This window comes from Dicentrarchus labrax, unplaced genomic scaffold (assembly GCF_905237075.1).
Source record: "Dicentrarchus labrax unplaced genomic scaffold, dlabrax2021, whole genome shotgun sequence".
NCBI lineage: Eukaryota > Metazoa > Chordata > Actinopteri > Moronidae > Dicentrarchus > Dicentrarchus labrax.
Genome location: NW_026136704.1, coordinates 29776871 through 29791667, shown reverse-complemented (window position 1 = coordinate 29791667; position 14797 = coordinate 29776871). Strand labels below are relative to the sequence as shown.

Sequence of the window (14797 nt, the reverse complement as noted above, 5' to 3'; positions counted from 1 at the left end):
ATGGAGCTCAAGGTCTTCTATTGTCATGTTTTGTCTGACCAGCTGTCCAAAAACCAAAGATATTCCGTTTTTATGTTATAAAACAGACCAAAAAAAGCAGCAAATATTCACAAGAAGTTTTTAGTTTAAAAAAAATCATCTTGAACAATGAATCAGTCAACTACAGAAATTGTGAGAGTTAAGTTAAAGAGAGTGATTAATTTTGTCAGATTTAAATTGTTTTCTGTCCTGTGTTTGTGAGTTTAAAACAAGTTAAAGAAGTTCCTTAAATTTAGTTTTTCATTTCTGAAAACAATTGCTGAATGTTTTTGTTGTTGTAATACTCGTTTCAACCACAAGGGACTGAAGTGCACGACTACCCATCGTTCTAAATCGGACTAAAAGCAGGTTATGGAGCACTTTCTGACCCACAAGTAACTTATTTTTAGAGTGCATAAAGAAATGAAAACTCAGCTGGAATAAAACACTTTTTAAATATTATCTTTATATATTGTTAATATAATAAAAAGTCAGAGAAAACAATTTAGAAAATGGATCACCAGACTTTTTTTCTGTCACTTGCCTCTCAAGGCTTCCGTAATTATCAAAATAGTTGCTGATAAATTTTCTGTTGATCAACCAATCAATTAATTGACCAACTGTGAAGAGCAGGAGAATAAAAAAAAAAACAGTTAAAATCACAAAGAACTGATCAGCTTTGAACAAAACTTTCTTCTACCTAATGTGATAAGTTTTCTGACTCTGATGTCCTTCTGCTGGATCCCAAACACCACTGACCATCAGGCCTCAACTCTGCAACAGGCCAGTGTCCCTAGTGCAAAGAAAAAGTTGCATAAAGTCTCAGTTCACTGCTACCATGGACATCATCATCATCATCATCATCATCATTTACAATATTAAATCCTGAACAAACCTCATAGATTATACTCATATATCACATATTACTGCATACTACTGTGTGGTTTTGGTGTACAAGAGGCAACATGTCAACGACTGAAACTCTGAATGAATGAATGGTATCGGACTGAAGTGCTGAGGAAGTATAAGTGATAAGATTTCACCTTCTTTCTAACCGTCAACGTCTAACTGATTTTTTTTGTTGTTTCTGGTTCAATGTAGACTTTTATTATCTCGTGATCTACACGTCGTTTTCAAAGCAAACTCAGATCTGCATCCAACAAAGTTCTACATTAATTTCCATTGAGAGAAAAAAAAACACTGACTATAAATACATGAATGATAAACCAAAAGGTATTTTATTCGTCATTTCATCTCGGCTGACAGACTGAGGTTGATGTGAACAGAACAGCGCAGACACACACACACACGGACAGGCAGGGTACCCACGAGCTCATCTGAAACCATTAATGTTGAGATTCTTTAAACCAAATCTGAACATTTGTTTTGTACTCGAGTCCGTCATGGTGTTAACCATGCTGACTTTCACGTATCTGGATGTTTCTGCTGTGTGAACTACGGTGTAAAATGGCTCAAATCTGTGAGCGAGTTAGCTGTACCCTGCATGTTTTGTCCTGTGTGTGTCTACAGTAACAAAGTGTGTCAGTTTATTAGCTGTTAGATTCATAATCCGACAGCGGCATACTGTACTGTGTCACTTTACATGTGGAAGGTTTGCTCATTCAAAAATTCACCTCTTTTAACTCTGTCTTTGTTTGTTGTGTCCAACATGCATGTAAATGATTGCATTGATCTGGCATTCACACCTAGTTTAGATGCATAAAGTGTGTTGAAATAAAACAAGATTAAAGAAAGTTACAGTTCTCAAGACATGTTTTATGATAAACACAAACCAGACCAACAGGTCAGGACAGAATTTAAAATCCTGAATAAGGTACAACCTAGAAAACCAGGATCAGCCAGATATAAGAATACTGTCATAACTTCAATATTACACTTCTTAAGAAACAGATAAAATGATTAACCTGGCGTATATAGACTTCTGAAAATATAAAACAAATTCTGAATGGGATTGTTGGGATCTACAGCCGTGGAAATTACCTGCTCATAGAGGAAGATGTAAACTTTTACTTTTAAAGTCCAACTGAAATCACATTTAGTCATCCCTTCCTTTAGTCAAAAATAATGTCAGTGTTTTAAAAAAATATTTATTGTCAAATGTTTTTTAATATTAAAAGAAAGAAAGAAAAAAAAATCTATTTTCATCTAAGCGGCCGGAGGTTATGGAGTCTGTGTTTGATTGACAGCAGCTGGCAGGCTCAGCTCCACTACTGACAGCAGAACGAGAGACAACCCGTCTCATCGTCTGCATCGGAGCTCCAGACGGCCCGTAGAAAAGCTCAGGGAAGAGGCTGTGTGCTGTAACAGAGCTCATTCTCATCATCCTTTGAGTATTTTCTGTTGTAAAACCGAAAAACACAGTTTGAAATCACCTCTGATAAAGAATCAATCTCAGCTTTGCACCGCTTTGTTTTTGAGTGTTTGTGGCTGTTGGGGAAAAACAGCCACAACGACCTCAGGGGGCAATAATGAGCCCAATGTAGTGAAGAAGACACCGCACTAGAAATATGAGATTTACACTTATCAGAAGTGTTTTCAAACTATACTTTTTGGTCTTATAAGAGAAGTGACTTTAACTTCCCCGCCTCCGTTGATAAGCAGCGTACAATCGCTTCCCTGTAACAGAGCACTGATGTTACTGCTTTAACCAGATGTGGTTGCAGCCCTTTGATTGTAGATGTAGACAGAAAACAGTATTCCAGTGAACTGATGCAGACATAAAGGAGCCGCCATCATGAAATAAAACAAATAAAATATACGTTTCTCCCCGTTTGGTGCCTGATGTTCTCACACAGGACATTAACAGGGAAGATGTTTATGCTGTAGCAGAAATTTCAGCTGGACTTTAACTTACTGAAAGAACCAAAAACACCAGAACTGAAATGAACAAGGTTTTCATACAGTAGCAGTGATATTGAAACAGCATTCCTATTCGAAAGGATTTAAAAAAAAAAAGGATTTTAAATGCTATCTGACCCAAACCTGACCAGGATGCTCCTACCTGGGGCAGGAAGGTAACTTCAGTTTGCCCCGTCAGCCTCTTTTGGCTGGTGCTTCCCATAATACCCCAGCTGCATTTAAAGGTTTATTAAGACTTCTCACCCTCCTTTTTTTTTTTTTGTCCTTGCGGCCCTGTCGTTTATGGCTTTGTGGTGAGTTTACAGGAAACTGAACAGAAACTGATGTGTGGATGCCAAGTCAGCGGGCTGCAAAAAACGAGCTTCTTGTGACGAGTGATTTCTCTCCAAGCAAAAACATGCAATCTCACAACTTAACCTCCTTTTTTTCTAAATATTTGGTCAGTCTGATATTCTGGCTCTCGACGGTGTGTCCGTTCATTCACTTATTCATTCACTTATTCATTCATTCATTCCCGTCTGATTCTACACTGATGGGATGTTGATGTGGACAGTTTGATGACCTTTTACACTCTGGAACATATTGATAACCTTTGACATGTCAAACCTGCTGACTTATATTTCTCTCTCTCTGTGTATGTGTGTGTGTGTGTGTGTGTGTGTGTGTGTTTGTGTGTGCGTGTGTGTAGGTCTGTGGATCGGACGTGTCTGGAAGACTGAGGTGGCATCTGAGGGGACAAACATATTAACACGTGAAGCACACGGTAAGCACACACTAACATAAATAACCTGAGAGCTATGGAGACCCTGGGAGCGGAGAGCAGCAGCCCACACACACACACACACACACACACACACACACACACACACACACACACATACAGACGCACGCACGCATACGCACACGCACACACAAAAAACAAGATATTTTGAATTCTGTATAAAAAAAGGATGCAATAGATTTGTGTGATAAGTCAAAGAGAATATCCAACGAGGAGTTTGATGTTGTAAGAGAATAAAAGAGTAGATGAGGCCTGTTTTTCAGCCTGAGGGCCTCATTCATTAAAAACATGCCAGCCGCAGATTTTGTGCTTATGACCAAAAGCCAAACATGTAATTTATGGAAAACTGATTAGCAGGTTACAATAAATGTCACCAATTTCTTTGAAATATTAAAACGTAACTCTAAAGTTACCCAAAATATGAATGCTAGAATTTTTGTTGCTGTTTTATCGATTTTGAACTTTAATTAAATTTAAATCAAACATTTCAATGAATGAAGCCCCATCAGATTAATACAAATTTGTATCTCTTTCTGATCACTGAGCCAAGAACTGTACATATGTTGTTGTTTTCTTTTTATAAATTAAAGACTAGAGAGCCCAATTGGCTGCGGTGACCATACCATCCTGTAGTTTTTATGTCACAGGTTAAACACCTTATGACCCATCTGTCTTGCAGAAATCTTAATGAGAAACATATTTAATACTAAATAAACCCAATATAAACAAAGGAAAACAGCTCTGTTTGCTCTTTGTGGGCAGATTTCAACACTAAATGTAAGAACATTTCAATTTGTTGTGGTCTTAAGGTCAAGATTTCAAGCCTTTGGATGTATTATATTAATTTCTGAGCAATGATTAAACATTTTTTATGCACCTGATTATTTTGAAGTTCGTCACCTTGGTCGGCCATCTACTCTTCTGTTGTCTTAAATCATCGTGTTTCTAACTTCCTAGAACCAGCGCCGTACTGTAGCTGTTCATCAGTGTTGATTCATCCGTGGTGAGTTTGGATGAACGTGGTTTCGGTGCCGTTTGGTACCAAAGTAAAACCAGTTTTCAGTTCCACATTTTTTCATGGCCAGACCTCAAGACAGATCAGACAAAGTGGAGAAAACAGTTCCTCTAAGTTTGAATGTCTGTAAAACATTTTGGCATAATTCAATTCTCTTTCGATTTCCGAGGAGTAATAAGACATAGTGTAGGATGTCTTCGACTTACAGACAGACAGATAGATACAGTAGATAGGACAGACAGACGAGGAAATACATACAGGTACAGCTCATCTCATAGAAAAAACAAACATGGAACAGAATGAGCTACGTTTTATCGCACTACCAGCAATCAGTAACAGCCTTTGAGTTAACATGATGCGTGTCCCGTCTCTCTCTCGCGTTAACGCTGCCCGGGGTTCAGCAGCTACGAAAACTCTCTCTGCAGTTCTCTGAAACAGCCACCGAGGGGGGGGGCGTAGGCGGAGCGTCATTTGACTCTGTGCGTTCTCACAGAGACACAGAAGAAGAGAGAGAGAAAGAGAAAGATGTCTCCTGCTCCAAATCCGTCCTGTCCGTCCTATGAGTGAGCCTGGGTCAATCCCTCTGTCCTGTGTGTCACCTTCCATCCAAACACAACCGTTTTGTTGACAGTGTTGGAGGCGGAGAGAAGGAGGGGGGCGTTCACTACCAGTCTACGGCCCCGCCTCCTCCGGAGTTCATATGCTTCAATCCCGACCAATCCAGTCACCAGGCTCACTTTTTCTTACCAGATTTTTCTGAGCGCTTCGCGTCCGACTTCCCGCCACGATCTGACCTCTCCGACCTTTCGCCTCGCTCCCGCTCTTTTTCCTTCTCCTTCTCTCTCTCTTTCTCCCGCTCTTTTTCTGCCCTTTCAATCCGCTCGGCCCGGTCTGAGCGCTCGCCACCTCGCTCTGACCTGTTGTCCGCCTTGCTGCCGCGCGTGCCCTCGTCGGTGGATGAGGTAGTTGGTTGGGGCTGACCCCATTTGGCAATCTCCTCGTGCTCCGATATACTGGCGGTGATGTTGGTCACCCACGCTTTGAGGTCATCCTGCGAGGGGGGCGGGAGCACAGATTGTTCATTAACTATTTATATTCATTTATAACTTGTGTAATCAATAAAACATTACTTAAACTACTTCAGCTTTTTTAAGATGTAATTAGAAACACAGGAATGTCTCACCTCATCTTTTGCATGAAACAAAAACTCGCTACCGTCCTTCGTTCTGCAATGAGAGGAGAGGAATTTACGAACATGTTTGGTGGAAACTTTACAATAAAGTTTCTTTAGGACACAGCTCCAATAGTATTTGCAATTCACTATGTCACTTTTAAGTTGGAGCAGGTCACAAGAAACAGATTTGGGCAAAATCAAGGCATCAGAGGCCAAGATATTCTGACTTTTATGGTGCTTTTACACCCATTCTGTTTATATATTCAAAAAAAAATCACACTTGCACCTTAAAAATACAAAAACAGATCCTCACTTGAGCGTGAAGACGTTCTTCTTCTTCTTGTAGCCGTTGGTGACGTCGCAGTGGCAGTGGGAGAGGTTGAGCAGCGGCTCGTTGTTGTAGGGCGTGGTGGTGTTCTTGGCGTCCTTGTAGAAACCCATCTCCCCTTTGTTCAGCACGCAGTACAGGTTGACCCATGACCTGCTGTGGTGTGGGAAGGCGGGAGGTGTGAGGGGAGGGAGAGTGGAGGAAGAGGAGGAGGAGGGGAAGGTGGAGGGGGAGGAGTACGGGGAAGGTGGGGTGGTTTGGGGGGGGTGGGAGATGGGAGGAGTCAGGAAGAGCTACAGAGTCGCTCTCGCTGAGCTAACACCTCACTCACCTGACCAGAGCAGACAGGTAGGTAGGCGAGATGGACCGGCGCCAAGAAGGGAGGAGGAAACACACTGCTGAACAAACACAGACGAACGGACGGACAGACAGACGGACGGAGGGAGGTGGGGGATGGAGGGATGGGGAGCTACGTACAGTTTAGGTGTCTCTGTGTGGGAGTTATATATGTCTTACCTTGGAGGAGACGAGAGGAGCAGCCAGTAGCACCGAGGAAGAGAAGAGAAAAGAGGGAGAGTTTGGTTAAATGGCATTTTGGCAACAACACAACATAAACTTTCAGTCATGCTTCTTTTCCCTCTTGTGAGCGTGTTTACATGCACACAGCATTCCAATTATTAGCTTACACCCAAGTATAGGTATTATTCAGAGCAAACTGTCTGTGTGCAGCTTAATATCCCAATTTAAAAATACCTTTGTGAACTAACAGTGCAAACACAGCGTAGACTGGAGAGGACCAATGGTGCATGTGATAAGGTGTCTACATTGCTAATATTAGAGCTAGCTTCTATTATGGTTCAATTTTAGAGATAACATTTTAAAGATAAAGTGACCTTGAGGGAAATTCAGGTCATGGCCGTGGTAAGGAAGAGGATGTAAATGATAAAACAATAACAATAACGTATTGATCTTTTGTGACACTCTCTCCAATGTCAGACAGATAGAACCACATCGTTTTAATAAAGATGAAAACAAGATGTTGTTCTCGACTTTGGTAACAGTAGTAGACTTCACTATGTAGCTTTTCTTGCACTTCCAACCGAATCTTACGGTGGAACGCTGTGATAACAGCAACTATGTTGTTTTCATTGTCCACCATTATTTTCCAGGTATTTAACAACAAGAGGTGCTGTCTAAAGGCCCTTTTACACTGTGATTTTTGGGCTGTGAAAGAGCTTCAATGACCCAAAAAAGGCGTCATTTTACAGTAGTAGATATTCATTCATCGTAGAATATGGACATAAAACCTCAGCAATACGTCTGATGAAGGAAACCCTTAATTAGAAACTGAGCTATGACAGCTCTCGGCCAAAAGTGACGTGAAACTATGAACTGACAGATTTTTATACCACGATACGCAGTCAGTTTCAGTTCATTGTAAAGAGTAGACACCATTCACATGCACTGTATCCTATTACAAGGAACACTTGGTTATCCTAAATAATACCAGAATATTAATGTGCACATAAACATACTCAGTGCCTTATCATGTAGCTATGTAACAGAGACAGGTTGAATCTCAATCCTTCCTCGTAGACTAACTGTATCATCTCTTTCTCAGTAGTGACTGGAAGAAAAGGTCTGCAGGCCCGCCCCACAGATCTCCCCACCTCCAATCAAAATTGAATATAAAGCAAAAAAGAGAGCATACAATAAGCCGAACCAGGAGCTGGAGATTCACACTTGTCCAGTTTTAAGCCATTCAGGATTATGCTTTACCTTGCCATGTACATAACAGGGCATGTACATACGAGACATTCATCCATTGCCTTGAGTGAGTGGGACTCATCCATAGCTGGAAGGGGATGAGCGTTTAGCTGTGCGTGGTCAGCCCAGCCACTAGAGGGCAGTGCAGAGAGAGACTTTGCCGTTGGTGTCTCTCTGGAGGAAGCAGGGTGGTCGTCTGTGGAGGCCAAGGTGGTGTGTGTGTGTGTGTGTGTGTGTGTGTGTGTGTGTGTGTGTGTGTGTTTGTGTGTAGTCTAAGCAACTAGACAAGCAGCTCCATCAGCCTCCACTCCCAAGGCATTCATCAGCCAGTCAGTCCCCTAGCCAGCCAACGATTGCTGCTGTGCTTTATTCTGTGGGCCCGTGTTAGATCAGGAGGCATCGTAAGCGTCATGCATGATGTTTCCACATGCGGTAAGATCTCTGCGGGTTGCTGTTTAAATTCATGTAACTGTTGTCTTCACTTTCTGATCCTGATGATCGGAGATGACACACAGTACATAAAATATTCAGAAGCTCCAGCCTGATGTGAGAATAATGTAGTGTCTCCTGGTGCCACTGTCAATGTCAGCTCTAATGTTTAGAGTTCTGCATCAATACTTCTCTTTATTGGATAATTTCTTAATTGTGGAGGAAACTACACAACTACAAGCTGACAAACCACTTGATAATCTAACAGCAGCAAGACATTTAAAAAAAAACCATCATCTTTTATAAACTGTTGGGCACTGCGACTTCAAACAGCTCTGTCTATGTGTTATGGAAGCAAACAACACTTTATATTTCTGACTGGTTGGAGATTGAAGACAGTGCTGAGGGCGAGCAACAAGCAACACAACACATAGTTAGATTTTACTTCCTCGTTGCTAAACTTTAAGAAACTATTCTTAATAATGAGACTTGGTGTTTGTCAATTAAAAGAAATAGTAAGATGTGCGAGAAATGTATGAATGTTCAAATACTTGGGGAGCAGATAGAGACTGACAAACCCCTTATTTCCAACTTTTTCTAGTAAACAAAATAGGTAAAAATAAAAATCCTTTGAATATAGTCAAGTGTTAATGTATGCATGCTTCTAAAGACATACAGTGTGTCTGCTGAGTAATTCCAAACTTTAGCTTAGTGTCGCCTCTATCGTGTTGACCCACACGCCGGGGAAACCACTGAGGCATCACGTGTCCTCTGCAGCGGTGACAGTCATGCATTTGTTCAACATGTCAGCCGTGGTGTCAGCGCAGTGTGTGAGCCCGTTAGCTTAGCATGCTACAGTCATGCCCCTGTCATCGTTGTTGAATCAGTAAATGGAGGGGGCAGTGATGTCATGAGGAACAGACAGCAGAACGTACGACGTGTGCTGCAGTCAACATGAGTCAAATAGTATCTGAAAATACTTTTTAGCAGTTAGTTTTACCCGACTTTAGTCCTTGAGGAATGGGGGTCGCAACAATCGACAGCAAGGACCAAAGAGTTTAGATTTAGCAACAATCCAGTGGTATCCTTTAATGTTGTTTTGTGGTAAACCTCGCCGATCTGCTACTCCAAGAAGGTCAGAAATAACCTTCCTGGAGTACCAAATGAAACTGTAAGAATTACTTCCAAGGACTATTTGACCATTTTCTAATTAACTGATCAGAATACCTAAAGTCTGATACTCATGACACCAGTGTCCATCCTCCTTCTCTCTGACTTCTATCATCTGCTCGTCCAGATGTTATGCTCATCATTATGACCCTGAACACCCACCTATTGGTGCTCTTCTTCAGGGTCTCGATGTCCAGTTTGCGGAAAAGGAAGCCCTCGTGGTGTGCGGTGTGTGTTGGCGGCTGGGGCACTGCCGGGCTGCTCTGGGCCGGAGCGGACCTGGACCGCCGCGTTGTCGCCTCTCCTGCCTCTTTGGGTCGTGGTCGGCGCCGTGGTTTTGGTCTGTCCCGAGCTCGAGGCCGTTCGGGACGGGAAGACTTCTCTGGTAACCCGTTAGGCAGACGGGGCACCTCACCACGGGCCTGAGGGTGGGGAGAGGTTAGAGAGATGTTACTCTATATAATGTGGTGATTAACCACAAAACTGACAGGAAAAAACTCTGAGATTCAGTGGTGGGAGGAAGTTTGTTTAGTTTTTTTATCGAGCTAGAATATAAAACACAAATAAACACTGTGAGAATTTGTAAACACTGCATTTGGATGAAATGCACAACACAAATCTCCAGACCTGCGCTGCTTCTCTTTCTTGCAGCTGCTCTACAATTTCTGCCAGGGTGGATCTCTTTTCTCTGTAGAAAGAAAATCACATTTAGAGATAAAGAGGATCAACATTTATGATTTATTGTGCTCAGCTGAAATAAAGTCTCACCCTCCTCCTGAGCGTCTGTCTGAGTGCTCCTTCGCGGTGTCGTGTTCACTGGATTCCTGTCTCTCCACCCGGTGACGATCCCTCTCTCTCCGCCGGCCCTCGTGGCCCCCGTGGCCCTCCTGCTCGCTGGACGTTTGCCTCTCCAGTGTCCGTCTCTCCCGCCTCTCTGCATGTTCCCTCCACACCTCCTGAGGCAGCTCGTCCCTGCGCGCCTGGATCAGCTGCTCGCTAGACAGCTGCCTTTCTATCCTGTGGTCCCTGTGGTAGGTGTGGGTCTGGACCTGGGGCTCAGCGTGGCCTAATGGGTCAGTCCTGGACCCCCGTGGCCCTCTGGTGGGCTCGCTGTGCAGACGCTCCCGGCTCGGCTCCTGGAGCACCACCTCAGCCATCACGGCCACCTCCGCTTTCTCCGTCCCTATCTCTCCCATCATAATCTCTCTCTCCCTCCCCCTCTCCCTCTCCCTCGCTCTCTCCAGCCGGCTGGCCACAAGCAGCGGCGTCACTGCATCATCCAAGTGTTTGATTTTGGGTTGCCGTAGATACGGGGATGATTTTACCTCCAGTGTCCTCGTCGCCTGTACTGGAGGCTGGAGGTGACTCATTACCTTTGCTGCTTGGTCTTTTGTTGCACTGGCACTCTCTCGCACCTGGTTGGCCGAGACTAGCATGGCCGCCGTGGCAACTGAGGCAATCGAGGAAGGCGAGGGCTGGCCCAGTCCAGCAGCCACACCCACTACGCTGCCATGCCGCGCCTCCAGGGTATGGCGGTAGCTGGAGCCGTTCATCACAGGGGTGTAGTTAGCGACTGTCGACCCCAGCCGACGAGCCACAGACGAAGGAGAGGGTGTTGGTGTGGCAGGTGAGGGCGATGGAGGAGAACTGGCTTCGTTCTGTTCATAGATGGTCTGTCTTGTGACGGGGGAGATTGGGAGGCGGGGGAGGGTGGATGGACTGGGTGAGGCATCTTGGGGGTCCAGGAAGACTTTACGACCCAGCAGAGGAGTCGGGGGGAGTTTGCTTTGCTCTGCTTTCAACTTTTCGACCTGTGGAAAGAAAACAAAACCAGCTTTAAAATCAAACTTTGAGATTAATAATAATAATCTCCTTATTGTAAATCCTCAGCTTTTAACCAATGATTATAGTATTTTCACAATTTATAACTTCCCCTTTTTAATCAGCAGAAAACTCTCTCTTATTCTGGCTGGGTTAAGTATGTCTTTATGATGAAGATATTACCGTGGTGAGTCGTCGCAGTGAGCTGAATCGCTCTTCCCAGGTGGCGGCGGCTTTGCGGAAGGCTTCATGGCGACGAATCAGCTGCTCCACCTCGTCGACGCTCGCGCCCAGCTCCTTGCTGTTTATGAAAGGCTCCTGAGCGGTCAGCCACGCCTCCGCCACGACCGCCTCCTGGGCAAACTGGTGAACCTCCAACACTGAGAGGAGGAGAGGAGAAACCAAAAATGTTAAATTTTTCCCTTGAACAGTAAACGTATATTCTTATTCTTAATATACTTTATGTTATTTATGTGTTTGTGTTTGTACATCTGTCTATATGTAAGACTGTAGGCCTGTGTGTGTGTGTGTTTGTGTGTGTGTGTGTGTGTGTGTGTGTGTGTGTGTGTACTCACATTGCTGTAGGACTTCCCAGTGCTTGTCCCACTTCTCAGACAGCTCATGTTGCTTAGCAACCACTTTTTCGAGCTTGTCCTTGATCTGAGAATCCAAATCAGCAACATCACAAAAAGTAAATAACATAACAACACTAACAATGTACAGAATACTATCAGGTGCTATTCTTGTATATATTTAGTCTGGACTTTTTAGTTTTAGTGCACTTTGTTATTTTTACTTTACTTTACTTTACGTTTTTATTATTCTGTTTTCTTATATTACCTGTTTGTGTTTCTCGTGTTTTTTTGTGATTCATTCATGTGTTACTTAGCTTTATCTGTCTATCTGTCTGTCTGTCTATCTGTCTGTTTAAAAAGATATCCTTTTTAAAGTTTGTTGTTACACACAATCAGTTCTCTCAAAAGCTCTCAATGAAAATTCCTATTTTGCACACCATGAATACAGTTCATGTTTTTGCCCTGGAAGGTAAATGTTTGTGTCTAAATAGGGAGGTCTGTGATCCAAGTACTTTCAAGACAATCAATTCTTTATCGAAAACGTCTAAAGGCTTTTAAGGCTTTTAGCTTTTTCAGATTTGCAAACATTCGTGGATTTTCAAAGCTCATGTGACCCTGGTCAATAGTCAACATGAGGAATTTGGTAGAGGAGTTGTAGTGTAAAATGTATGTAATTTGATTTAGAATAGTATTGCTGCTGCACTGATCCTGTTTCCCGTGTAGATTAAGTGTAATTGAAGTTTCTAGTTATCATCATATCTCTGATCTCACCTCTTCAGAAGCTGGGTTTCTAGCTGCCAGCAGGGTTTTGCCCATCTCGATACACTCCAGGGTGCTCCGGCTGCGAGCATCCACTTCGCTCTTCAGACTCTGGTGATAATTCATCAGCACCTCAACTGAGGACACGTCCCTGCAGGAACCACAGAGGACACAGACACTCAGCTCACCGCAACACAAACACCTACACCACACAAGTTTTTAACCCTGCTGGCTACCACACTAACCATACTAAACCGAACAACTCCAAAACGATACTTATATATGATATATATTCAAATTTCTTCATTAACTTGAAATCAAAAACCCCTTAAGCTGTTTACTGGTATACTAATATTTGTACTGTATAATGTCTGCTAATAACAGTCATTTTAAAACTAATTTTGATCCACACACCACACAACGAGGTCTAAAAGGTAAGATCTTATTTGGTATAAATTGTACATTTTGCTGCAACTAGAACTTGATTTAATACTGAGGTAGACACAGATTATGTGTTCCTATGTGTAGATACCTGGGCTTCTCTCCTGTCCCTATCTGACAAATGATAGATTCCATCCACATGATCTGATCTCGGACCATGCTGAAGAACGTCAGCTTGTCTGTCTCAGTGGTAATCTGTACTCGACACTCCTCGCAGGACGTCAGCAGCTCTTTCCAGTACTGCATCACTTCGTGCTCACGGCATGCTATGGCCTCGGCCTTCTCGCCAGCGTACACCGTCCTCAGCTGGGCCGCGCTCTCCTGCAGCTGACGCACCTGGCAGAGTGGGAGGGCAGATTTTAGGAAAACGAAAGCTGAACAAGGAAGAAACAGAAATTAAAAAATGAAAGCAGAGAAAGAGTCTGCTTTTCAAATGACGCACAAAACACAGCTGCTCTGACAGCTGTGTTTAGGCAGGGCCAAATGGTACGGGCTCTGTCACTGGAGGTGACACAGAGCAGCTGTGATTTTGCATCGTTCTTCAGTAAAATGTACCGCTGTCCCGTTCCCCAGGTGCATGACGGAGACTAGATAAAGCAAAATTAAATGCTGAGTAAGAAGGTAGTTTCGCTATGAAGATTCAGACTTTTTAAATTAATTTAATTTATAGATTTAAAAAAATGATAACTACTTAATCACATCCAAGTTACAACCATAATTATTAAGAATAAACATACATACTAACAATAAACTGTAAGGTAAAGGTAAAGGTGTAAATGTAAATTGTGGATTTTGGAGTGTATAAATAGCATGATGATATCATTATTGTTATTTTACTGATTGAACTATCACCTCCACCTCATATCTGTTTGAATGTGAGGCACAGTGTTTAGTAAAATAGCTAAATTAGCATAGAAGTCCTGTGGACCTTTACAGGGTGATCATCACTGTGGGAAGTCTTTGTGATTCTTCCCTGCATGAGTCTCGAGGCCAGTGAATACTGAAACAGGTAGTTTTACATGCGGCCTGTTCATGTGCATGTTGCTTTACTTGCGTGACGAGCAGCTGTATGTCCTGTTCAAAGCTGTGCAGGAGTCTCTGCAGGGTGCTGGTGTTGGCAGTGCTGCCCTGCCGAGCCCGAACCTCCGGCAGCCTTCGATGTTTGTCCTCAATCTGGGCCAAAACCTGGAAAAAGGAACATAGTGTCCCACGTGAGAACACAGTGTGGGGGGAAAGTGCATCTTATACAACGTCTGTAAGATTTGTGTAGAAAAAGGAGTAACTGAGAAATCAGAGAAATCTTAGGTTTATAAAATATTTTCAAAACCATAAAAACTATATCCAGAATGTACGTTTGTTGACATTTTGTAACTATTTTACAGTTTATTTACTATTATTTTTATTTATCCTATACAGCAACAGCTTCCTGTCATTGCGTCATATCACACATTAAAAAAACCTTCTGCTGGGCAAAAACACTGCATAGTTTCCTTACTTTGAAGGACACTGGTGCACATTCAGCAGTTTTTGAGCTGTTCTCATGACAATAAGGGCCTTGGTTACTTTAAACCGTGACGAAAAGGGTCTTCTTGCAGCAGAAAACACTAAAACATTAGATGCATGAAAACATTAAATGTGT

The 14797-nt window shown here is 42.8% G+C and overlaps 1 protein-coding gene across 4 annotated transcripts in view; it reads right to left on the bottom strand.

Annotated features, from left to right (window-relative positions):
- Window positions 1-1229: 1229 nt before the first annotated feature.
- Window positions 1230-14797, bottom strand: part of LOC127362597 (spectrin beta chain, non-erythrocytic 4-like) — a 79249-nt gene continuing 65681 nt past the window's right edge. For 2 of the 4 annotated variants that reach the window (XM_051398503.1, XM_051398506.1), the window contains 11 exons: window positions 14209-14343; window positions 13250-13494; window positions 12730-12868; window positions 11959-12043; window positions 11567-11763; window positions 10331-11373; window positions 10190-10250; window positions 9725-9984; window positions 6182-6352; window positions 5878-5920; window positions 1230-5745 (listed from right to left, as the gene is read on the bottom strand). In XM_051398503.1, the coding sequence (XP_051254463.1) occupies window positions 5428-5745; window positions 5878-5920; window positions 6182-6352; window positions 9725-9984; window positions 10190-10250; window positions 10331-11373; window positions 11567-11763; window positions 11959-12043; window positions 12730-12868; window positions 13250-13494; window positions 14209-14343 (2697 nt within the window). In that variant the 3' untranslated portion in view covers window positions 1230-5427. Of the gene's footprint in view, window positions 5746-5877; window positions 5921-6181; window positions 6353-6527; window positions 6713-9724; window positions 9985-10189; window positions 10251-10330; window positions 11374-11566; window positions 11764-11958; window positions 12044-12729; window positions 12869-13249; window positions 13495-14208; window positions 14344-14797 lie in introns of those variants that run through there. The other 2 variants (XM_051398504.1, XM_051398505.1) reach the window with 2 other exon arrangements.